General features: G+C 44.1%; 1 protein-coding gene and 1 long non-coding RNA gene across 3 annotated transcripts; one reads left to right on the top strand and one right to left on the bottom strand.

The window, feature by feature from the left end:
• Window positions 1-15,359: 15,359 nt before the first annotated feature.
• On the top strand, window positions 15,360-18,417 carry LOC115197347 (uncharacterized). 2 transcript variants are annotated; one of them, XM_029758765.1, is made up of 4 exons: window positions 15,360-15,897; window positions 16,071-16,164; window positions 16,462-16,549; window positions 16,800-18,417. In XM_029758765.1, exons 1-4 carry the CDS (start codon window positions 15,846-15,848, stop codon window positions 17,730-17,732), a joined length of 1,167 nt encoding a protein of 388 aa, XP_029614625.1. In that variant the 5' UTR covers window positions 15,360-15,845; the 3' UTR covers window positions 17,733-18,417. The 2 variants fall into 2 exon arrangements, with proteins under 2 accessions (XP_029614625.1, XP_029614626.1); XM_029758766.1 differs by having other exon boundaries at window positions 15,361-15,574.
• Window positions 18,418-18,496: 79 nt separating this feature from the next.
• Window positions 18,497-19,300, bottom strand: LOC115197348 (uncharacterized). The gene is made up of 2 exons (XR_003878999.1): window positions 19,094-19,300; window positions 18,497-18,960 (listed from the first exon to the last, which is right to left on the bottom strand). It is a non-coding gene; the product is annotated as an uncharacterized LOC115197348 (long non-coding RNA).
• Window positions 19,301-26,244: the final 6,944 nt, after the last annotated feature.

The raw sequence follows: 26,244 nt of genomic DNA, 5'->3' as shown, positions 1-26,244 counted from the left end.
GTAAATGTGGACAGTTCATCCAATATCTTCAATATGCACCTCAGAATTGGATAAGGATGTGCGCAGTTGTGTCTGTCTTAACTTGTAGCCTGTGAGAAAGACCCAATCACATGACAGAGAGCAGTGTGAGTGAGAGACAGTTCGGATTGCACAGCACACTCAGGGAGAAGGGCACAAAGCAGCACTCCAGCCCACAAAAGGCATGGATTTTTTTAGGGTGCATTACGGCTACAAAGGGGATGCCAACGTGAAATTCAAGGTATTATCAAGTGCTTGTCATAGAGTGAATGAGAGACTACTGGAGTGTGTGTAGCTTGCAAAAAATACAAAGCAGAGCTCATGCCTTTCAAGCGACTTTTTTCAAATCATCATTAGAGTCTCATCAGGCAGCCGTACAATGTATTATAAATCAAAACATATAGCCCAACAATTGAAGAACAACTAAAGTTACATTAACTCTAAATGAAGCATATAGGAGTACCTATTTCTTTGTTAACCGCTCAACACAGAATAGCCACATGTGCGCACTCCCTTAAATCGTTTGGAGAAAATATTTATATTTTATTCAGCTTTGTTCAATTGTCTTCATAATATAAAATAATACCACGGAATTATAAGCAGATCTTGTCTGCTAAATGAACTAGTGTAACCCACAGCCATTTAACATAGCCATATCAGGACCTAACATAATCAGGACCTAACATAAAGACAACTCAGAGTATGCCATTCTTTTCTTCTGAAATAGACTGCATTTTCTTGATATCATGCTTCTTTAGACCTGTCTAAAATAATTCATGGATTTATTATGTAGGTGTAGGATATATTACTTATTATACTTTTAAAAATGGCTTGTAGGCTATGTGTGAAAGCCAGGAGATGCTAAATGTGTTTATGTTAATTAACGGTCAATTACTGTGAGACCACAGTTATTTGCTTGACAATCGTGACCGCCACAGCCCTAGTCCCACCTGATCTCACGTCCTCCCACCTGTATTCCATTATTGAGGTCATGTATTTCCATTGTTAGAGCGGTCACTCGACTATCTTGTCAATATAATATATCATCTTTGTTCTCACCAACTGCACCATACAGCCATCACCTGCATTGTGGGAAGCACTATTTGTCAACCAATCATTAGTGTTTTGGTTGACCCACACAAAAGTGTCCAAAGATGTGGCTGAAACAGGAACCAACTATGCAGTGATTCTAAAGCTAGCTACAGGGGATACTAATTAAAGTGATATTTGAGACCTCTCTCTAAACTATTAATTGTACACACTTTATGCTTTCAGTTTGAGAGTGTGTGATATGGGGGTATAGAAAAGTTTATTTTGATATTTATAAAGACAAACCATTATAATAATAAACAATAGCAGCTACACTATATATACAAAAGTATGTGAGTACCCCTTCAAATTTGTGGATCCGGCTATTTCAGCCACACCAGTTGCTGACAGGGGCATCATAAAACCGAGCACAAAGCCATACAATCTCCATAGACAAGCATTGGCAGTCGAATGGCTTTACTGAAGAGCTCAGTGACTTTCAACGTGGCAACGTCATAGGATGCCACCTTTCCAACAAGTCAGTTCGTAAAATTTCTGTCCTGCTAGAGCTGCCCCAGTCAACTGTAAGTGTTGTTATTGTGAAGTGGAAACATCTAGGTGCAACAACGGCTCAGCTGCAAAGTGGTAGGCCACACAATCTTAACGCTACAGCATACAATGACATTCTAGACGATTTTGTGCTTTCAACTTTGTGGCAACAGTTTGGGGAAGGCCCTTTCCTGTTTCAGCATGACAATGCCCCTGTACACAAAGTGAGGTCCATAAAGAAATGGTTTGTTGAGATTGGTGTGGAAGAACTTGACTGGCCTGCACAGAGCCCTGATGTCAACCCCATCGAACACCTTTAGGATGAATTGGAACGCAGACTGCGAGCCAGGCCTAATCACCCAACATCCGTGCTCGACCTCACCAATGATCTTGTGACTGAATGGAAGCAAGTCACCTCAGCAATGTTCCAACATCTAGTGGTAAGCCTTCCCAGAAGAGTGGAGGCTGTTATAGCAGCAAACGAGGACCAACTCCATATTAATATCCATGATTTTGGAATGAGATGTTCTTCGAGCAGGTGTCCATGTACAGTATGTTGACACTGCCATGTTGATCTGAGCCTTGCTGTGGGAAAACCACTACATTGTCCGACTTTCGACTGTCGGAGATGCACCTTCCCCGACTTCACTCGCCGACTTTGGTCTACAGTTGACTTCGTTAACCTTACTGCTCAAACACACCCATTGACTTTTGTGCTTTTTTCCCAGGTCCATCAACCCGACCCAGAATTCCACAGGAGCCCACACAACCAGGGACTCCCTGGAGCAATGGCTGCTCTTGCCCAGCAGCCTAAACAAGCACCTGTACCTGCCTGCTGCAGAGGTGAGTGGCCCATCTTTATGCTTTGGTACAGATTGTTAAGGTGAGGGCAGCAAAGAGAGTAACGTTCCCATTGTCTGTCTGTCTGTCTCTTGCAGATTCTTCTTCCTGGAAGGTGGCAGACATCCCTACTGCCTGAGCAACAGGAGTTGGTGAGCCAGGCCCTGTTTCAGAGGGACAGTTCTGGAAACATTGAGTTCATTCTGAGACCAACCAAGAACTGCCACTAATCTCACCTGCCCCCTTCTTTGCAACATGTTTTTTCTTGTGGATGCCCAAACGCATGTGGCGATTGAAGCTGTCATGTACCAGTGCCAAGGCCACCTGCTCTCAGACTGTGGGCTGTATAAGACCGTGCAGAGGATTCTGGACATTGACGAGTGGTATTACATGGCCACAGAGTGCCTTGAATGCAGTCAGTGTTAGAGGAAAGGGAAGGGTGGTTTCTGGATGTGTTAAATGAACTGCCTCCAGGTTGTCACCTGTAGTTTGCAGCAATCTTTACCTCCCGGTAAGTTTATCCTTATCTGGTCCAGATGGCGATCAACTAAGTATATAGAGAGAAGGAGGGGAAGAGAGAGGATCCATGGTCCATAGACCGTGCCTCGTGGCATTACTACCTCAAAATAGGACAGGAAAACAAGAAGAGCAATAAAGACTTTCATTGCATCTTTACCCATCTAAAGGTTTGACTTTTTCAAACCAGAGTTGACCAACCACAGACAGAAACCAACCATATATCCAATCAGATCAAACCACAACCAAGTCCCCTCAAAGAGGGGTCAAACCTTACTGTGATAAGTAGCCTAGGTGTACTGCTTGTATGAATTTGGGATGTTTTTTGTTGTTTTAATTTAACCTTTATTTAACTTTATTGGCTTGACGTCATTTCCAGTCACAACTTGTAGACTTCTTTACGTGCTGCTGCACCCACGTGGGTGACTGAAAGACGAATGAGGTCAGTGGCGGTAATGCACCTAATTTATGAAAGTTGCCAATCGCAATATAAAGTCAAGAGAAGAAAAAGCCTGGAAGGAAGAGAGATGACTAGAAACGATTCGGTTTACCGTTTTTTGTGTGGATTAATTGGCGGAGTAGAGGACCTTGTGCTTTTCAGGTAAAATAACAACTCAATGTTTATATCCCAGGACAAATTAGCTAGCAACAGCAAGCTAGCTAAATAGGACAAATTAGCTAGCAAGTGCAAGCTAACTAGCTAAATTGCCATAAATGTTTAATGCTTTTCGACCTGTCCCCAAATTAATATAATTGATTCAGAGTTTGTTTTCGTATTTTAACCTGGGTGCCGTGATCGCGTTTGGTGTGGGGGGACAAAATAAATGTATGCACGAGGGCGCACGCGCGCAGCCGGTTTGGGTTCCGTGTTAGGATGAAACAGTCAGGGGTCACCAAGCGCAACATAGCTTCCGCGTGTAAATCAGCTAGACAGATGTGTCGGCATCAAGTAATTGTCTGTGGCCCCCTCCCAATTAGGGGGAGTGATGAGCTCCATAGCAGAGTCTAATAACTCAATCGCTGGTTGAAAACTGTTTTCTGCCCCTCCTAAAAGATAGAATTTGTAGATAACTAGCCCTCTTTCTGGGACTCACCCACAAACAGGACCAAGCCTGGCCTGCTGAGGAGTGACGGACTCCATCCTAGCTGGAGGGGTGCTCTCATCTTATCTACGAACATAGACAGGGCTCTAACTCCCCAAGCTCCACAATGAAATAGGGTGCAAGCCAGGCAGCAGGCTGTTAGCCACCCTGCCAGCTTAGTGGAGTCTGCCATTAGCACAGTCAGTGTAGTCAGCTCAGCTATCCCCATTGAGACCGTGTCTGTGTCTCAACCTAGGTTGGGTAAAACTAAACATGGCGGTGTTCGCCTTAGCAATCTCACTGGAATAAAGACCTCCTCCATTCCTGCCATTATTGAAAGAGATTGTGATACCTCACATCTCAAAATAGGGTTACTTAATGTTAGATCCCTAGCTTCCACAGAAGTTATAGTCAATGAACTAATCACTGATCATAATCTTGATGTGATTGGCCTGACTGAAACATGGCTTAAGCCTGATGAATTTACTGTGTTAAATGAGGCCTCACCTCCTGGTTACACTAGTGACCATATCCCCCGTGCATCCCGCAAAGGCGGAGGTGTTGCTAAAATTTACGCTAGCAAATTTCAATTTACCAAAAAAACAGACGTTTTCGTCTTTTGACCTTGTAGTCATGAAATCTATGCAGCCTACTTAATCACATTTTATAGCTACTGTTTACAGGCCTCCTGGGCCATATACAGCATTCCTCACTGAGTTCCTATCGGATATTGTAGTCATGGCAGATAATATTCACATTTTTGGTGACTTTAATATTCACATGGAAAAGTCCTCAGACACACTCGAAAAGGCTTTTGGAGCCATCATCGACTCAGTGGGTTTTGTCCATGTCTCCGGACCTACTCACTGCCATAGTCATACTCTGGACCTAGTTTTGTCCCGTGGAATAAATGTTGTGGATCTTAATGTTTTTCCTCATAATCCTGGACTATCAGACCACCATTTTATTACGTTTGCAATCACAGCAAATAATCTGCTCAGACCCCAACCAAGGCTCATCAAAAGCCGTGCTATAAATTCTCGGACAACCCAAAGATTCCTAGATGCCCTTCCAGACTCCCTCCACCTACCCAAGGATGTCGAAGTACAAAAATCAGTTAACCACCTGAGGAACTCAATTTAACCTTGCGTAATACCCTAGATGCAGTTGCACCCTTAAAAACAAAAAACATTTGTCATAAGAAACTAGCTCCCTGGTATACAGAAAATACCCAAGCTCTGAAGCAAGCTTCCAGACAATTGGAACGGAAATGGCGCCACACCAAACTGGAAGATTTCCGACTAGCTTGGAAAGACAGTACCGTGCACTATCGAAGAGCCCTCTCTGCTGCTCGATCATCCTATTTTTCCAACTTAATTGAGGAAAATAAGAACAATCCAAAATGTATTTTTGATACTGTCGCAAAGCTGTCACGTTCTGACCATAGTAAGATGTTATTTTCTATGGTAGTGTCACAGGTTCCAACGAGAGTGGCGCCCCTCCTCGGTCGGGCGGCGCTCGGCGTCGCCGGCCTATTAGCTGCCACCGATCGTTGTTTCTGTGTCGTTTAGTTTTGTCTGTCTGTTCCGCACCTGTTTTGTGTATGTCATTAGTGGGGACTTATTTAATGTGTGTTTTCAGTTGGGATTTTGTGCGGGATTGTTTATTGTCTACGTTGTGTTACCGACAGTTTTGTCGAGGGATTTACCGGGCTGCGCTCCTTGCCTTTTTGAGCCTTGGAATTATATTTTGTGTTTTATGGGCGCAGTTAAAAATACGTGAACTTTGTATAGCGCCCTGTGCTTTTCGGCGTTTGTGTGTGTCAGTTGTATTAAAAGACACTCACCTCCAGCACCTCTGTCTCCTGCATTTGATTCCGCCTATCCGCCAGTCCAAATCAGACGTGACAGGTAGAGTAGGTCAGGGCGTGAAGGGGGTGTTCTTCTATGTTTTGTATTTCTATGTTCATGTTCTAGTTTTGTATTTCTGTTGGTTTTGTGTGGGATGATCTCCAATTAGAGGCAGCTGGTCCTTGTTGTCTCTAATTGGAGATCATACTTAAGTAGGTATTTTTTTCCACCTGGTGTTGTGGGATCTTGTTTTTGTATTGCTCAGTGAAGCCTGCAGAACGTGACGTTCGTGTTTCTTTGTTTATTGTTTTTGTATAGTGTTCTGAGTATAATAATAAATATTTATCATGAGCACTCAACACGCTGCACCTTGGTCTACTCCTTACGACGGATGTCACACCAACTAAAAAGCAGCATTCCCCAAGAGAGGATGGCTTTCACTTCAGCAGTGATAAATTCATGAACTTCTTTGACAAAAAGATCATGATCATTAGAAAGCAAATTACAGACTCCTCTTTAAATCTGCCTATTCCTCCAAAGCTCAGTTGTCCTGAGTCTGCACAACTCTGCCAGGACCTAGGATCAAGGGTGTCACAAGTGTTTTAGTACTATGTCTCTTGACACAATGATGAAAATAATCATGGCCCCTAAACCTTCAAGCTACATACTGGATCCTATTCCAACTAAACTACTGAAAGAGCTGCTTCCTGTGCTTGGCCCTCCTATGTTGAACATAATAAACGGCTCTCTATCCGTCTCTATGTACCAAACTCATTAAAAGTGGCAGTAATAAAGCCTCTCTTGAAAAAGCCAAACCTTGACACAGAAAATATAAAAACTATCAGCCTATATCGAATCTCCCATTCCTGTCCAAAAAAATCTTTAAAAGCTGTTGCGCAGCAGCTCACTGCCTTCCTGAAGGCAAACAATGCATACGAAACACTTCAGTCTGGTTTTACTCCCCATCATAGCACTGAGACTGCACTTGTGAAGGTGGTAAATTACCTTTTAATGGCGTCAGACCGAGGCTCTGCATCTGTCCTCGTGCTCCTAGACCTTAGTGCTGCTTTTGATACCATTGATCACCACATTCTTTTGGAGAGATTGGAAACCCAAATTGGTCTACACGGACAAGTTCTGGCCTGGTTTAGATCTTATCTGCCAGAAAGATATCAGTTTGTCTCTGTGGATGGTTTGTCCTCTGACAAATCAACTATAAATTTCGATGTTCCTCAAGGCTCCATTTTAGGACCACTATTGTTTTCACTATATATTTTACCTCTTGGTGATGTCATTTGTAAACCTAATGTTAACAGTCACTGCTATGCGGACAACACACAGTTGTACATTTCGATGAAACATGGTGAAGCCCCAAAATTGCCCTCCCTAGAAGCCTGTGTTTCAGACATAAGGACGTGGATGGCGGCAAATGTTCTACTTTTAAACTCGGACAAAACAGATGCTAGTTCTAGGTCCCAAGAAACAAAGATCTTATGTTGAATCTGACAATTAATCTTGGTTGTACAGTCGTCTCAAATAAAACTGTAGGACCTCAGCCTCACTATGGACCCTGATCTCTCTTTTGACAAACATATCAAAACGCTTTCAAGAACAGATTCTTTCCATCTATGTAACATTGCAAAAATCTTAAACTTTCTGTCCAAAAATGATGCAGAAAAAATGTATCCATGCTTTTGTCACTTCTAGGTTAGACATCTGCAATGCTTTACTTTCCGGCTACCCGGATAAGGCACTAAATACACTTCAGTTAGTGCTAGAATCTTGACTAGAACCAAAACATTTGATCATATTACACCAGTGCTAGCCTCTCTACAGTGGCTTCCTGTTAAGGCAAGGGCTGTTTTCAAGTTTTTACTGCTAACCTACAACGCATTACATGGGCTTGCTCCTACCTATCTTTCCGATTTGGTCATGCCGTACATACCTACACGTACGCTACGGTCACAAGACGCAGGCCTCCTTACTGTCTGTCCCTAGAATTTCTAAGAAAACAGCTGGAGGCAGGGTTTTCTCCTATAGAGCTCCATTTTTATGGAATGGTCTGCCTATTCATGTGAGAGACACAGACTCTGTCTCGATCTTTAAGTCTTTATTGAAGAGTCATCTCTTCAGTAAGTCCTATGATTGAGTGTAGTCTGGGCCAGGAGTGTGAAGGTGAACGGAAAGGCATTGGAGCAACAAACCGCCCTTGCTGTCTCTGCCTGGCCAGTTCCCTTCTCCCCACTGGGATTCTCTGCCTCAAACCCTGTTACAAGGGCTGAGTCACTGGCTTACTGGTGCTCTTCCATGCCGTCCCTAGGAGGGGTGCGTCACTTGAGTGGGTTGAGTCATGGAGAACAAGAGCACCTCCTCCCAGCTGCTCACTGCACTGAGGCTAGGTAACACGGTCACCACCGATAAATCCATGATAATTGAAAATTTCAATAAGTATTTCTCAACGGCTGGCCATGCCTTCCTCCTGGCTACTCCAACCCCGGCAAACAGCCCCCCCCCCCCCCCCCCCCCCCCCGCAGCTACTCGCCCAAGCCTCCCCAGCTTCTCCTTTACCCAAATCCAGATAGCAGATGTTCTGAAAGAGCTGCAAAACCTGGACCCGTACAAATCAGCTGGGCTAGACAATCTGGACCCTCTCTTTCTAAAACTATCCGCCGCCATTGTTGCAACCCCTATTACCAGCCTGTTCAACCTCTCTTTCGTATCGTCCGAGATCCCTAAAGATTGGAAAGCTGCCGCGGTCATCTCCCTGTTCAAAGGGGGTGACACCCTAGACCCAAACTGTTACAGACCTATTTCCATCCTGCCCTGCCCTGCCTATCTAAAGTCTTCGAAAGCCAAGTTAATAAACAGATCACTGACTATTTCGAATCCCACCGTACCTTCTCCGCTGTGCAATCCGGTTTCCGAGCCGGTCACAGGTGCACCTCAGCCACACTCAAGGTACAAAACGATATCATAACCGCAATCGATAAAAGACAGTACTGTGCAGCCGTCTTCATCGACCTGGCCAAGGCTTTCGACTCTGTCAATCAACATATTTTATCGGCAGACTCAATAGCCTTGATTTTTCTAATGACTGCCTCGCCTGGTTCACCAACTACTTTGCAGACAGAGTTCAGTGTGACAAATCGGAGGGCATGTTGTCCGGACCCCTGGCAGTCTCTATGGGGGTACCACAGGGTTCAATTCTCGGGCCGACTCTTTTCTCTGTATATATCAATGGTCGCTCTTGCTGCGGGCGATTCCATGATCCACCTCTACGCAGACGACACCATTCTGTATACTTCTGGCCCTTCCTTGGACACTGTGCTAACAAACCTCCAAACGAGCTTCAATGCCATACAACACTCCTTCCGTGGCCTCCAACTGCTCTTAAACGCTAGTAAAACCAAATGCATGCTTTTCAACCGTTCGCTGCCCGCACCTGCCCGCCTGACTAGCATCACCACCCTGGACAGTTCCAACCTAGAATATGTGGACAACTATAAATACCTAGGTGTCTGGTTAGACTGTAAACTCTCCTTCCAGACTCATATTAAACATCTCCAGTCCAAAATCAAATCTAGAATCGGCTTTCTATTTCGCAACAAAGCCTCCTTCACTCACGCCGCCAAACTTACCCTAGTAAAACTGACTATCCTACCGATCCTCGACTTCGGAGATGTCATTCACAAAATAGCTTCCATTACTCTACTCAGCAAACTGGATGCAGTCTGTTACAGTGCCATCCGTTTTGTTACCAAAGCCCCTTATACTACCCACCACTGTGACCTGTATGCTCTATTCGGCTGGCCCTCGCTACATATTCGTCGCCAGACCCACTGGCTCCAGGTCATCTATAAGTCTATGGTAGGTAACGCTCCGCCTTATCTCAGTTCACTGGTCACGATAACAACACCCACCCGTAGGACACGTTCCAGCAGGTATATCTCACTGATCATCCCCAAAGCCAACACCTCATTTGGCCACCTTTCCTTCCAGTTCTCTGCTGCCAGTGACTGGAACGAATTGCAAAAATCGCTGAAGTTGGAGAGTTTTATTTCCCTCACCAACTTTAAACATCAGCTACCTGAGCTGCTAACCGATCGCTGCAGCTGTACATAGTCCATCTGTAAATTGCCCACCCAATCTACCTATCTACCTACCTACTGTCTTTATTTTATTTACTTTTCTGCTCTTTTACACACCAGTATTTCTACTTGCACATCATCATCATATACTCATTTATCACTCCAGTGTTAATCTGCTAAATTGTAATTATTCACTCCTATGGCCTATTTATTATTTATTGCCTACCTCCTCATGCCTTTTGCACACACTGTATATAGACTTTCTTTTTTTCTACTGTGTCATTGACTTGTTTATTGTGTTATTGGCTTGTTTATTGTTTACTCCATGTGTAAGTCTGTTGTTGACTGTGTCACACTGCTTTGCTTTATCTTGGCCAGGTTGCAGTTGTAAATGAGAACTTGTTCTCAACTGGCCTACCTGGTTAAATAAAGGTGAAATAAAAAAAATGTAATAAAATTGACGTGATCTTCCTGTCCGGGTTGCACACCCCCCCCCCCCCCCCCGGGTTGTGCCGTGGGGGAGATCTTCGTGGGCTATACTCGGCCTTGTCTCAGGATGGTAAGTTGGTGGTTGAAGCTATCCCTCTAGTGGTGTGGGGGCTGTGCTTTGGAAAGTGGGTGGGGTTATATCCTGCCTGTTTGGCCCTGTCCGGGGGTATCGTCGGACGGGGCCACAGTGTCTCCCGACCCCTCCTGTCTCAGCCTCCAGTATTTATGCTGCAATAGTTTATGTGTCGGGGGTCTAGGGTCAGTCTGTTATATCTGGAGTATTTCTCCTGTCTTATTCGGTGTCCTGTGTGAATTTAAATATGCTCTCTCTTTTTCTTTCTTTCTTTCTTTCTCTATCTATCTTATCTATCTTATCTATCTTATCTATCTCAGCCCAAGGACCATGCCTCAGGACTACCTGGCCTGATGACTCCTTGCTGTCCCCAGTTCACCGGACGTGCTACCTGTCCCAGACCTGCTGTTTTCAACTTTCTAGAGACAGCAGATGCGGTAGAGATACTCTGAATGATCGGCTATGAAAAGCCAACTGAGGTGCTGACCTGTTGCACCCTCTACAAACACTGTGATTATTATTTGACCCTGCTGGTCATCTTTGAACATTTCAACATCTTGGCCATGTTCTGTTATAATCTCCACCCGGCACAGCCAGAAGAGGACTGGCCACCCCTCATAGCCTGGTTCCTCTCTAGGTTTCTTCCTAGGTTCTGGCCTTTCTAGGGAGTTTTTCCTAGCCACCGTGCTTCTACACCTGCATTGCTTGCTGTTTGGGGCTTTAGGCTGGGTTTTTGTGCACTTTGTGACATCAGCTGATGTAAGAAGGGCTTTATAAATACATTTGATTTGTTTGAACTAGGCAAGCCAGTTAAGAACAAATACTTATTTACAATGACGACCTAACCCGGACGACGCTGGGCCAATTGTGCGCGCCCTATGGGACTCCCAATCACAGCCGGTTGTGATACAGCCTGGAATTGAACCAGGTCTGTAGTGACGCTCTAGCACTGAGATGAGGTGCGTTAGAGTGCTGCGCCACTCGGGAACCAAAAACCAATTTATAATATTGTCCCACAACTGTCAGAGTCTGTTTGGAACAGTGGCATGTATTTATGGATGCCAAGGGAAGGCAGGCTTCCCAAACAAATTGACCAAGAAATAAATAATAACTAAATTAAATACTTTCTGTGTTTCATAAGCTTTCTTCAATTAGCAAGAGGCTGAATGTAAATACAAGGAGAAAGCATTAGAGTGAGCGAAACAGCACCCTTCTTTGTCTAAGTGTAGGCCATCTATCTGATACTGTCTGGTTCAAACGAGTATAGCATTGTTGCCGCCCATAACACTTAAGGCAAGGGAAGCCAGCGAGCATTTGGCCTCCCTTGATTAAAAAAAAGTTACAAAAAATTGCCGATCACCATTGAGCTAAACTGAGCGACCTCAACTGTGAATAGTCCTGGTGAAACCAGTTTGTATTTTGGCATCCCTCCTATCACATTCCATTGAGAGCATACCTCCTTGACAGAGAGAACTTGAATTGTTGCATCTCGTTGTGTTGTTGTCCTCCGGTGGCTAGCTAGCTAGATAAAATTGTCCCTTTTGTAAATTAGCCATGGATGGAGATGGGGATTTGGTTTTACTTAATTCTCCATACTGAGATTTTACCCACGCACCGGTACTGGTTTGGAATAGGCTATTTCTTTCTCAACAAGCTAACCAATAGAATAGATAGCCTAAACTTTTCTTCTATAGTAGATTGACACGTTTTTTTTTTCTTGTGTTCTTGTGGACAATCTAGTCCATTTTCTACAGTATTTGATGGCAGGAGTGCATTTATCTCTCTCTCTGTAATTTACATACACTCTTATCCAGAGTGATTTACAGGCACAATTAGGGTTAAGTGCCTTGCTCAAGGGCACAACGTCAGATTTCATTTCACCTAGTCAATTCAGGGATTCAAATCAGGAGCCTTTTGTCTACTGGGCCAATGCATTTAACTGCTAGGCTACCTGCCACCTGTATCACCCTCTCTGTATCTCTCTGTCTGTATCTCTCAACTTTAGAGTAAAGTAACTTCAATAAAAAAAATATGAGGGAAGATAAGTGTAAGGTGTGTATATAAGGGGTAAATATCAAAAGTGGAGGGAATCACCTCTGTTTCTTACCTGTCAAGTACCTTCTGCCCTCTCCTCTATCTTGATTGGTTGAAGGACATAGACCTGATGAAGATCACCACTCAGGCAGCAAAGCACACACACCAAGCAGCACTTAAGAAGATCCTAAGAGGGGACCAGCCAATAAATATCATATGTATTAATAGTATTAATCATATGAAACAAATCAAATTAATTCAAAAGAATAATAGTCTGTCTCCTCTTGTCTATTGTCCTGCCTCGTCTTCTATGTGGCGATGCAAAGACTTTTACTAGCGAAGGGTATTTCAAGTCTTTTCAGTCTGCGTTTTAAATATCTTTTGAGACGGTTCCGAACAGCTCTGGGGGGAGTGGGGATCAGACTGACATTAAAATGTAATACATTTTGACATTGGGGGGGGGGGGGGGGTCTCTGCCTGGGGCCTCCAAATCACTAAGTCCGCCCCTGCCCATGTGACATGGGCAGAGCACATATGGGATGGGGCCTTCATGAATATAAATGTTGATTAAATACCTATTTTCACTACCTTTCTCTTGTTCTCTGTATACCGCCATAAGCAAACAGGAAAACGCTCATCCAAAGGTGGCGCTCCTAGTGGCCGGGGACTTTAATGCAGGGAAACTTACATCCGTTTTACCTAATTTCTACCAGCATGTTAAACGTGCAACCTGAGGGAAAAAACTCTAGACCACCTTTACTCCACACACAGAGATACGTACAAAGCTCTCCTTCGCCCTCCATTTGGCAAATCTGACCATAATTCTATCCTCCTGATTCTTGCTTACAAGCTAAAATTAAAGCAGGAAGCACCAGTGACTCGGTCAATAAAAAAGTGGTCAGATGAAGCAGATGCTAAGCTAAAGGACTGTTTTGCTAGCACAGACTGGAATATGTTCCGTGATTCTTCCGATGGCATTGAGGTGTACACCACATCAGTCACTGGCTTCATCAATAAATACATTGATGACGTCGTCCCCACAGTGACTGTACGTACATAGCCAAACCAGAAGCCATGAATTACAGGCAACATCCGCACTGAGCTAAAGGGTAGAGCTGCTGCTTTCAAGGAGCGGGAATCTAACCCGGAAGCTTATAAGAAATCCCGCTACGCCCTCCGATGAACCATCAAACAGGCAAAGCATCAATACAGGACTAAGATTGAATCGTACTACACCGGTTCCAACACTTGTCGGATGTGGCATGAAGTGAACACTCATCTGTAGCCATGAAGTGCTTTGAAAGGATGGTCATGGCTCACATCAACACCATTATCCCAGAAACCCTAGACCCACTCCAATTTGCATACCGCCCCAACAGATCCACAGATGATGCAATCTCTATTGCTCTCAACACTGCCCTTTCCCACCTGGACAAAAGGAACACCTATGTGAGAATGCTATTCATTGACTAAAGCTCAGCGTTCAACACCATATTGCCCTCAAAGCTCATCACTAATCTAAGGACCCTGGGACTAAACACCTACCTCTGCAACTGGATCTTGGACTTCCTGACGGGCCGCCCCCAGGTGGTGAGGGTAGTGCTCAGTCCCCTCCTGTGCTCCCTGTTCACTCATGACTGCCTGCATGTGTAACCGATGTGAAATGGCTAGTTAGTTAGCGGTGGTGCGTGCTAATAGCATTTCAATCAGTGACGTCACTCGCTCTGAGACTTGAAGTAGGGTTTCCCCTTGCGTTGCAAGAGCCGCGGCTTTTGTGGCGTGATGGGTAACGATGCTTCGTGGGTGTCAGTTGTTGATGTGTGCAAGGGTCCCTGGTTCGAGCCCGGGTTGGGGCAAAGAGAGGGACGGAACCTACACTGTTACACATGGCCAGGCATGACTCCAACACCATCAGAGGCACTACACAAAGGGTAGTGCGTACGGCCCAGTACATCACTGGGGCCAAGCTTCCTGACATCCAGGACCTCTATACCAGGCAGTGTCAGAGGAAGGCCCTAATAATTGTCAAAGACTCCAGCCACCCTAGTCATAGACTGTTCTCTCTGCTACCGCACGGCAAGCGTTACCGGAGCGCAAAGTCTAGTTCCAAGAGGCTTCTAAACAGCTTCTACCCCCAAGCCATAAGACTACTGAACATCTAATCAAATGGCTACCCAGACTATTTGCATTGCCCCCCCCCTTTACGCTGCTGCTACTCTCTGTTATTATCTATGCCTAAGTCACTTTAGTAACTCATGTATATATTACCTCAATTACCTCGACTAACCAGTGCCCTCGCACATTGACTCTGTACCGTTACCTCCTGTATATAGCCTCGCTATTATTATTTTACTGTTGCTCTTTAATTATTTGTTACTTTTATTTATTTATTTATTTTATTTTTCTTAAAACTGCATTGTTGATTAAGGGCTTGTAAGTAAGCATTTCTCTGTAAGGTCTACACCTGTTGTATTCGACGCATGTGACAAATACAATTGGATTTGATTTTGTATGAATATTTTTAATGAGGTTTTACTGTCTCAACTTCTATAAGTGAGAATGAGATGTGACCCTTGTAATCTATGCAGTGATAAATGTACACGTCTACAAAGCTTTCAGTGTGTTTTAAATCAGACTCTGGAACGCTCTGTTTTATATTTGCTTATGCTTACTTTATAATAGGTTATGCATTATATAACGTTGGCACAGACATGTGATTAGGGGTAGTTCATAGGGCAAAATTGGGGGGTTGCGGTGTTCTGTGTGGTTCCACACTTTAATTGCAAAATGACGCAGTTCGGGCTAGTTTGAAATAGAATATGTTTACCAAAGATGGTAGGCCTAGTAGTATTTTGTGGCCTGGATGCTTTTAGTAGCCTACCCTTTGGGACCTCCCTTACTGAGCATACTAAAAGAAAGCATCGCGCACAACCTAACCAATCGAATTCGTCTATTTCTCGACGGAGCCTTCTTCCCTACTGCCCTTGTGAAAAACCCTCCTCCAGGGTGAGTGGAATGAATATATCCTTCCTTTTTATTTGATCAGTCCTAAACATCGGACTGTAATCAGATATAAGTAAATCATTAATAGTAAGAAAACCCGTATATTATTGGACTTTATTGTGGATTAAATAAATAGGGCACTTCACGAAGGAGGACTAGGCGGGTGCGACGAGGGATCGAGGGACGCCGCCATATTTGCTCTTGCTAGCTAGTGCACTACGGGATACGTGCTTTGTTTCGTGTACCCTTCATTTTAGTACCCTTGTATTTGTTCATGATGGAAGCGATGGATAAAAGGCCTTTTGGTTCAGAATATAACTATAAAAGTAAGTTTTATGCCAACCACGAATGTCGTTTTCTAACATTTGTGTTAACCTAATTGTTTATAGGGTATTATTTTGCGACGTCGCCGACTTGGAGTGTGTTAAAGTTATCAAAGTTATTTGTTTACTGCTGATGATGGATATGCTAACATTGTTGTATTTTTTCCCCCAATAAGTGTCGGAAAATGACATATCCAGATTGATAAAATTGCGTGCAACGAATGACGCCATCTTCACTGGGAAGAGAAACTCTGCCATGCCTGCCTGGAGGTGAGTGAGTGATACAATGTCTGATACTCAAAACAAAAGTGGATGTTTGATGGCTTTGATAATGACAATTTGTTTTGGCTTTCATCTATATGCTTACCTCAAAATAAACTGTATCGTATGCCACTTTATTTGATATGAGAATGTTATATTTGATCAATTTTGTATCACTGATGTGCATTTCCTAACAAAAATAGACTTTGAAAAACATGTAGGCCTATAGGAAAGTTAGTGTTTTAAGAGCTAGTTATGAAGATGAAACCCTATCAATATCTGACTTAACTCACTTTGATTCTGCAGAGCAATGTTAGTGGAGTTGGGTCTCGAAGGAAAGCTTACAACTGGGCAATTGAAAAAGAAGTGGGAAAACCTTAAAAAGAAATATAAGGTAATGATTATGAATGCAATTGAGAACAGGAAATAAACACCCTTGGCCTTAACTCAAGATGTATTAACTTCTATTTGAATCACGCTTGAACACAGATTCTAGGCTTTGGTTCCAGCCCAGTACTAACCCGGTGTAACTAATCAAGGGCTCAATGATACATTTAATCAAGTGTGTGTCATAACCATAAATCCTGCAGAGACAAGTAATAGAACATTAACCTGATTGTACCCTTTGTCATCTTTCTTTGTAGGATTTTAAGTACCCTCCTCTTGGCATGGAGAAAGTCAATCCAATGTCCTGGCGTTGGTTCCACCTCATGGACGATGCCATCGAGGGTCGCCTATCTGGGTCTGCCCGTATCCTAAACCCTTCACTGTTTGATTTTGGGGAAGTTGGGGATGTTTCATTCGCGTCCTCTCCCACTACCTCTCCCATAGCAAACAAGAGACTTTGTATGAGGCCGGAAGGGGGTGAGGGGACAAACATTTTTGAGTTCTGGGCCAAAGCACAGTTGGGGGAGAGTGTTGGGGCTGTGAGCACGGTAGCAGATGGACAAGTGGCGTACACAGACGCAGCTACAGAGGAGATCCGTAGGGCTGCGGTGGAGTGTGAGAGGGCCCTGCGAGAGGAGGGCAGGGGTGGGGGTCAGAACGAGAGGGCCGCGCCTGACAAGATGCCAGTGGGTGGATACGGGAGGACCATGGCTGAGGATGTAGAGACCATAGCTGAAGACGGAAGAGCCATGTTGGTGAGAAACCCTGGCAGGAACATTGAGAGGGAGACTGCTGAACTAGAGAGACAGATAGCAGATTTGGAGAAGGAGAGAGAAGTGTTAGAGAGGGAGCAGGCTGACTTTGACAGGGAGAGGTTGATACTGGACAGAGAGAGGGATGTGGTGAACAGAGAGCGGGTGGCTGTTGAGCGAGGCAGAGCATCACTGGACAAGGACAGAGCAGCGATGGACAGGGAGCGAGCAGCAATGGAACGGGAGCGAGCCATACTGGACAGGGACAGGGCCTCAATCGAGAGAGAGAGGACAGAGCTGCAGAAAGAAAAGGAAGCCCTAATGAAAAGCAAGATTTCCAGGAACAACGGCTCTGCTGATGTAGAACTGGACTCATCTACTATAGAGAAGAGAGAAAGACTGCTTTCCATATTTGAAAGACTTGTTGATAAGCTGTGAAAATGAAACACCATTCAAAAAAAGTGTCTAGGTGAAGGATACTATAGGTGACACAGTGCGTACAAGACATAAACAGGTTTCTATGTCACCAGGCCCCTTATCATTGTGATCATTTTCATAAAGTTAACTAATGGTGGCTCTCAGATCCTCCCTGCACACACTGGGAGTGCAGTCATTTAATTAGTGCTGGGTGAAATGAGCATTGAGTGTTGGTTTCGCCTGGAAAAAGAACTCGCTACGATGTTTGTTGCGCTTGTTCTGTATATTTTTTTTTAGCTTGTTTACCATTAAATGTCATCCACTATTTAAGTATAGGTTTACACTACGAGAAATGACAAGAATTTCTGTTCCCTAAATGCATTTGTTAAACTGCATTTGACCATTATTTATGTTCTGTTCGATCTGCCAGAGTACCAGTGTAATGCTATACTGTTAATAAAGCCCACCTTTTTTTTTTCTTCGTTCCTCTAGTTGTCATGTACTGCCATTACTATGTAATTACCCTGTACCAAGCTAGTAAATATGAATGCATTCAGTTGTACAACTGACTAGGTATCCCCCCTTTCCCCCTATAGTCTTACAATAAGCACTATGCAACTGCCTGTATTTACATACCTGGTACAATGTAATGCTCCTCTATGAACCTGGAATAATACCTATAACATAATGAAATAGCCTTCCTCACTGCCACCATGTCAATGTTATGATCATTTCATTATATTTACTTTAAAAAGGTGTGCTTGAATCTTGCAAAGATAGTCAGATTAATGTTATCAGGTTTCCAGATATTTATTTATCCAGTCAACATTTGCAGAAAGAAATAATCTCAAAAACATCTGTCAGACAACAGTCAGTCCATAATTATTCTTTCAGGGGCCGAATTCCACCTGTGCCTAATGGACAGCTCCTGAGACACTATTGTACAGCATTACAAGTTTAATAGTCAAAAAGGTAATGAGGTTATCTGAACACCAAACGCATTAGAACTTGTCACACCTTATTGGCTTTGCGCAAAATCAGTACGATTCCATTGGCTGGAGACTTCCAAAGGTGTCACGGGCCCTGCAAAAGGTTTGTACATGTTAGCATTTTACAAAGAAAACTTTTTTTAAAGCATTTTAAAAGTTGCCAGTCAACTCAACACTCATGACCTTTTCTTGACAGACAGCTGGTTGTCAGGCCAGGGAGTGTCCATTGGTTGGCTGTGGTCCCCGGGGCCTGAGAGATCCTGAAGTCATTGGAAAAACGTTTGGCCATTACCTCACAAGAGTGATGTGCCTAAACAAAACATCTGGGATACCTTGTCACAGCATAGATGTTCATTAGAGGAAATGCCTGTATCCAACACGTGACACATTTACCTGGCAGTGGCATGACATGCCAGAGAAGACACTGACTGACTTCAAGGGGCAAGACCAAGCAAAATGCACCCCTACTGACAGGTTGCAACAGGTGCATGGCTGTGGGACAGGGAAAATCAAAATAACTCAAAATTCCCCTCCAAGAGGAAATAGAGATGTGCATGTGATAATCCACCATGCATTAGCAGTACAAGCTCTCAAACATCAAAATAACTATAAACACTTGGAAGGAGTCATCAGTCAGACAGAAGAGCATACAATATACAAAAGATGGAGCTCTATAAAATGTTGGTCATTTTCGATAACAATGTTTACTGCACACCTTGATGCCTGCAGTCGGTGTGTGCGAAGTTCAAATGTGTGCCAGTCATGTTGAGAGTGCATAGGGTGCTTTGTTTTTACACTGCTGCTACTCGCTGTTTATTATCTATGCAGTCACTGTTCTCTCTGCTACCGCACGGCAAACAGTACCATATTACCTCGACTAATCTGTACCCCTGCACATTGACTCAGTACCGGTACCCTTTATTGTTATGTCATTTACTTGTGTTACTTTTTTAGTTTATTGAGTAAATATTTTGTTAACTCTATTTCTTGAACTGCATTGTTGGTTAAGGACTTGTAAGTAAGCATTTCCCCGTTGTATTCGGCGCATGTGACAAATGCAATTTGATTTCAGCCACACCCGTTGCTGACACGTGTATTAAAATCGAGCACACAGCCATGCAATTTCCATAGACAAACATTGGCAGTAGAATGGCCTTACTGAAGAGCTCAGTGACTTTCAATGTGGCACTGTCATAGGATTCCACCTTTCCAACAAGTCAGTTCATCAAATAGCTGCCCTGGTCAAGTTTAAGTGCTGTTATTGTGAAGTGGAAACATCTAGGAGCAACAACGGCTCAGCCTCGAAGTGGTAGGCCACACAAGCTCACAGAACGGGACCGCCATGTGCTGAAGCACATAGTGCTTAAAAACCACCTGTCCTCGGTTGCAACACTCACTACTGAGTTCCAAATTGCATCTGGAAGCAACGTCAGCACAAGAACTGTTTGTCGGGAGCTTCATTTAAAGGGTTTCCGTGGCTGAGCAGCCGCTCACATGCCTAAGATCACCATGCGCAATGCCAAGCGTCGGGTGGCGTGGTGTAAAGCTTGCTGCCATTGGACTCTGAAGTAGTGGGGACACGTTCACTGGAGTGATGAATCACGCTTTACCACGCTTTACCATCTGACAGACGAATCTGGGTTTAGCGGGTGCCAGGAAAACGCTACCTGCCGGAATGCATAGAGACTGGCCTGCAGAGCCCTGACCTCAACCCCATCGAACACCTTTGGGATGAATTGGAACACCGACTACGAGCCAGGCCTAATCGCCCAACGTCACCAATGCTATGTGGCTGAATGGAAGCAAGTCCCAGCAGCAAAGTGGAAAGTCTTCCCAGAACACTGGAGGCTGTTATAGCAGCAAAGGGGGACCAACTCCATATTAATGCCCATGATTTTGGAATGAGATGGTCGACAAGCAGTTGTCCACATACACTACATGACCAAAAGTATCTTAAATGTGTTAAGTGTAAAGACAAGTCAAATGCATTATCTGCTGATGTATGCATGTGTCACGACTTCCGCCGAAGTCGGTTCCTCTCCTTGTTCGGGCGGCGCTCGGCGTCGCCGGTCTTCTAGCCATCATTGATCCACTTTTAATTTTCCTTTTGTTTTGTCTTGTCTTCCCACACACCTGGTCTCAATTCCCTCGTTGCATGTTGTGTATTTAACCCTCTGTTCCCCCCATGTCTTTGTGCGGAATTGTTTATTGTAAGTGCATGTTTTCTCTGGTGCGCGACAGATTTTGTACCCGTTTGTTTGTTGTTCTGGTTTCCGGTGGTTTTAATGAATAAAACCGCTCCGTTGATTACCCAGTTTTGCTCTCCTGCGCCTGACTTCCCTGCCGCCAGTTACGCACTCTCTCAATGAAAATATCCTGGTAGACAATGTTCATTAAATATTGGGTAATATTATTCGTGGCCATGGTTCCAAGGGGCGAAGTGAAAGACCCACATTGCACGCCCAATTTCTTCTCGTCACACTGAGACACAATAATAAACATCTCGGTGATGGCGATTCTTTGGCCTGTACTTTCATGATATTGCTCTAATGGCGAGTAGTTTTTGTCTCTGAAGTTTCAGATTGCTGTTCAGAGGACCTTGCTTTCCCTGGCAACATCTTCGCTTTTTCACCGACTTCCGATAGCAAGGACTGAATGTTCGTGGTTATTTTAAAGCCATTGCATCAAAACACATAGCTACCAAATGTTTGTTTATTAATATCCTGGAAAAAAGTTAGCTATGTTTAGGACGGTCCTTTCTGTCAAATGGCTATTGTAGCTAGCATATCACATAATTGACATCTACAGAAAATATTTTTGTTAAAATGTTTTCGTTTTGTTGAAAAGAAAAAACTATTTAAAAAGCAGCGATGTGTCAACTATAAAGTGCTGCAGAATTTATGAACAAATATTTGGATCCAGGTGCGTTGTTTTTCTACCCCATGTTACACGGTTACGGCACAGGAAACAACCAATCATATCGGTTGAAATACATGACACTCATCAAATCCATACGGATCGTCCATAACGTCGAAGTATACGCATATACTGACAAGATACTTGTCTCAATGGGAGTAGTTGTCCACAAAGCGACACCTGTGTCAAGCTCCCGCCTATTCCTCTCTTTGGATTGGTGGATACATCTATTTAAATACATGTTTAAGTATTCGATAAGGGTTGTTGATGTCAACAGCCTGTATTCAATTGGGATATGCTATTGTCGCCTTCACGTGCTCGTCGGAACTAGGAAACTCGAAACATTTCAGACTTGCTAACTCATTGTAGTCAACAACCCAACAGTTATACACGTGCCGCGTTCAACCAGTTAGCATTTCGGAAATGTCTGAGTTTCCTAGTTCCGACTTGCATTTGAACGTGGCATAGGCTAGAAGACTATGCTAGTATCCTCATTTAATGAACGCACCATACCACCTGGTTTTTAATGAGTGTAGGGTTAGTTTGAAGGGAGGGTGTCTTTATTATTATTTATTTTTTTACTTCTTTCTTTTCCCATTTTAAATTACAAAGCATAATATATTTATTTTATAGTCCAGTTGGGGGCGATAATGTAACATATTGGATGCCAACCGCCGTTAAACTCCAAAGAAGAAGGGCGCGCATCCCTCACCGCCTTCGGCTGGTCACATGATGGGCCATAGCCCAGTGCACCCTGGGTCAGTTTAATAGAATCCCCTCAGTGAACACTTATTCAGCGAGGAAGAGGCAAAGCGAGAGGGGAAAGAAATCTGTCTCCAGCAGGCGATCTTTCGTTTGTTTTGCATGGAGATCAATGAGAGAGTGGAATTTGGTCAACAAAAAAGTGTATGGCTTATTTGCTACGCAATGTTTATTTAGATTGTTATGAGTGTACTGATATAGTGGTGCAGCTGTCTAAGGCACTGCACTACAGTCCCTGGTTCGAATCCAGGCTGTATCACATCCTTGATTGGGAGTCCCATAGGGCGGCGCACAACCGGCCGTCATTGTAAATAAGAATTTGTTCTTAACTGACGTGCCTAGTTAAATAAAGGTTCAATAAAAATAAATAAAATGGACATGTGACATCCTGGGGGGGAAAAAACACTGAGTTGTCTCAAGATGGTATGGATGTGCTACCTGTCCCAGACCTGCTGTTTTCAACTTTCTAGAGACAGCAGATGCGGTAGAGATACTCTGAATGATCGGCTATGAAAAGCCAACTGAGGTGCTGACCTGTTGCACCCTCTACAAACACTGTGATTATTATTTGACCCTGCTGGTCATCTATGAACATTTGAACATCTTGGCCATGTTCTGTTATAATCTCCACTCGGCACAGCCAGAAGAGGACTGGCCACCCCTCATAGCCTGGTTCCTCTCTAGGTTTCTTCCTAGGTTCTGGCCTTTCTAGGGAATTTTTCCTAGCCACCGTGCTTCTACACCTGCATTGCTTGCTGTTTGGGGTTTTAGGCTGGGTTTCTGTACAGCACTTTGAGATATCAGCTGATGTAAGAAGTGCTTTATAAATAAATTTGATTCATTGACAATGACGGCCTACCCCGGACGACGCTGGTCCAATTGTGCACCGCTCTATGGGACTCCCAATCATGCCGGATTTGAACCAGGTACTGCAGTGACACCTCTTGCACTGAGATGCAGTGTCTTAGACCTCTGCACCACTCAGGAGCCCCACTCAGAGTCTCTGAGTGGAAAAAAGTGGACGGTCACCAAGTGCACAGAGACTGTTTCGTGTTACCAGGTGCACGTGGTTCCTGACAGCGGAAATATAGACGTGTTAGTGTCCGGGGACGGGTGCTTAAGTGTGGTTTCCCCGGTTTGCCTGGTGGGCAAGGTTATGGAGATGGCTGAGCCCTGGCTGGGACGCGGTGATGGGTGATGCCCAGTGAGAGGGGTGTTGACCGGGTAGGGAGAGTGGGTGTGGAGGCCCGGAGGTCTGTAATTCCAGGGAGTAAGCTATACACTCTCAGGCCCAGGGAGAGGGCAGGCAGGCGGCAGGGAGTGTAGACATAGTGGCCTGGAGTCAGAGATCACCAGGTCAATGGGTGCCTGCCTGGAGGTCAGGAAGGCCCCAGGGAGAAGGCCCAAGTGAATAGGTGTGTGAGTGACACTGTCCTTCAGCGGAACAGAGCAGGCAATTAATGTAAAATCGTGTGAGATGAAAATGGACAAACGAAAGGGTGTGCCATGTATAAGACTAGTCAGTGGATATTCTGAAAGTAGTTTGAGGTTTGTAGGTCACATGACCAGGGAACTATTGAAATTTAAAACGTTTAAAAATTCATGTAAAACCAGGTGAGATGAAAATGGACAAACTAAACTGTGTGCAATATAGAAGGGTAGTCAGTGGATATTCTGAACCTTGGTTGACTCCAGTTGGTAAAATGAACAAGGAGCTATTGAAATTGGAAAGTTTGAAAATTTATGTAAAATCTTGTGAGATGAAAATGGACAAACTAAAGAGTGTGCAACATAGAAGGGTAGCCGGTGTACATTCTGAACCTTGTTTGAGGTCAGTAGGTCACATGACCAAGCATCTATTGAAATTAGAAGGTTTGACAAATGTACAGTGGCTTGCGAAAGTATTCACCCCACTTGGAATTTTCCTATTTTGTTGCCTTACAACCTGGAATTAAAATGTTATCATTTGATTTACACAACATGCCTACCACTTTGAAGATGCAAAATATTTTTTTTTGTGAAACAAACAAGAAATAAGACATAAAAACAGAAAACTTGAGCGTGCATAACTATTCACCCCCCCAAAGTCAATACTTTGTAGAGCCACCTTTTGCAGCAATTACAGCTGCAAGTCTCTTGGGGTATGTCTCTATTAGCTTGGCACATCTAGCCACTGGGATTTTTGCCCATTCTTCAAGGCAAAACTGCTCCAGCTCCTTCAAGTTGGATGGGTTCCGCTGGTGTACAGCAATCTTTAAGTCATACCACAGATTCTCAATTGGACTGAGGTCTGCGCTTTGACTAGGCCATTCCAAGACGTTTCCCCTTAAACCACTCGAGTGTTGCTTTAGCTGTATGTGTAACCGATGTGAAATGGCTAGTTAGTTAGCGGTGGTGCGCGCTAATAGCGTTTCAATCGGTGACGTCACTCGCTCTGAGACTTGAAGTAGGGTTTCCCCTTGCGTTGCAAGGGCCGCGGCTTTTGTGGCGCGATGGGTAACGATGCTTCGTGGGGTGTCAGTTGTTGATGTGTGCAAGGGTCCCTGGTTCGAGCCCGGGTTGGGGCGAAGAGAGGGACGGAACCTACACTGTTACATATGCTTAGGGTCATTGTCCTGCTGGAAGGTGAACCTCCGTCCCAGTCTCAAATCTCTGGAAGATTGAAACAGGTTTCCTCTCAAGAATTTCCCTGTATTTAACGCCATCCATCATTCCTTCAATTCTGACCAATTTCCCAGTCCCTGCCGATGAAAAACATCCCCACAGCATGATGCTGCCACCACCATGCTTCACTGTGGAGATGATGTTCTCGGGGTGATGAGAGGTGTTGGGTTTGCGCCAGACATAGTATTCTCCTTGATGGACAAAAAGCTTAATTTTAGTCTCATCTGACCAGAGGACCTTCTTCCATATGTTTGGGGAGTCTCCCACGTGCCTTTTGGCGAACACCAAACGTGTTTGCTTATTTTTTTCTTTAAGCAATGGCTTTTTTCTGGCCACTCTTCCATAAAGCCCAGCTCGGTGGAGTGTACGTCTTAACCTGTCTGGGCTAGGGGGCAGTATTTTCACGGCCGGATGAAAAACGTACCCAATTTAAACAGGTTACTACTCTGGCCCAGACACTAGAATATGCATAGTATAAGTAGATTTGGATGGAAAACACTCTGAAGTTTCTAAAACTGTTTGAATGGTGTCTGTGAGTATAACAGAACTCATATGGCAGGCAAAACCTTAGAACAATCCAAGCATGAAGTGAAAAGTCTGAGAATTGTAGTTCTTCTTTTGATTCTCTATCGAAGCTACAGTGTCTGTGGGGTGACATTGCACTTCCTAAGGCTTCCACTGGCTGTCTAAAGCCTTCAGAAAGTGGTTTGAGCATTCTCCTGTCACTGGGCAGATAATAGGAGCTCAGTTACTGAGTGGTCTGCCTGGCAACAAAGGGATTGGATATGCGCATTCACACGAGCGTGCCCCTCCTTCTTTTTCTTCTTGAATGAATATGCTATTGTCCGGTTGGAATATTATCGCAATTTTACGTTAAAAATACCATAAAGATTGATTTTCAACAGCGTTTGACATGCTTCTAAGTACGGTAATGGAACATTTTGACTTTTCGTCTCTCGTTCCGCGCTCGCGCGTTATGCCTTTGGATAAGTGATCTGTACGCATGAACAAAACGGAGGTATTTGTACATAAATATGGATTATTTCGAACAAAAACAACATTTCTTGTGGAAGTAGCAGTCCTGGGAGTGCATTCTGACGAAGATCAGCAAAGGTAAGAGAATATTTCTAATACTAATTCTGAGTTTAGGCTGCCCCAAACTTGGCGGGTGTTTGAATAGCTCACCGTGATGGCTGAGCTAT

The sequence above is a fragment of the Salmo trutta genome, chromosome 7, assembly GCF_901001165.1.
Source record: "Salmo trutta chromosome 7, fSalTru1.1, whole genome shotgun sequence".
In the NCBI taxonomy this organism is placed as follows: domain Eukaryota; kingdom Metazoa; phylum Chordata; class Actinopteri; order Salmoniformes; family Salmonidae; genus Salmo; species Salmo trutta.
The sequence above is the reverse complement of the archived record's forward strand: the minus strand, read 5'-3'. Positions and strand labels throughout refer to the sequence as shown.

Excerpts from the sequence above, each read along its gene's own strand:
- LOC115197347 (XM_029758765.1), top strand. The coding sequence starts at position 15,846 with ATGATGGAAGCGATGGATAAAAGGCCTTTTGGTTCAGAATATAACTAT. Across the intron at positions 15,898-16,070 it reads TTCAGAATATAACTATAAAA|TGTCGGAAAATGACATATCC; the intron begins GTAAGTTTTATG and ends TCCCCCAATAAG. Across the intron at positions 16,550-16,799 it reads ACCTTAAAAAGAAATATAAG|GATTTTAAGTACCCTCCTCT; the intron begins GTAATGATTATG and ends CTTTCTTTGTAG.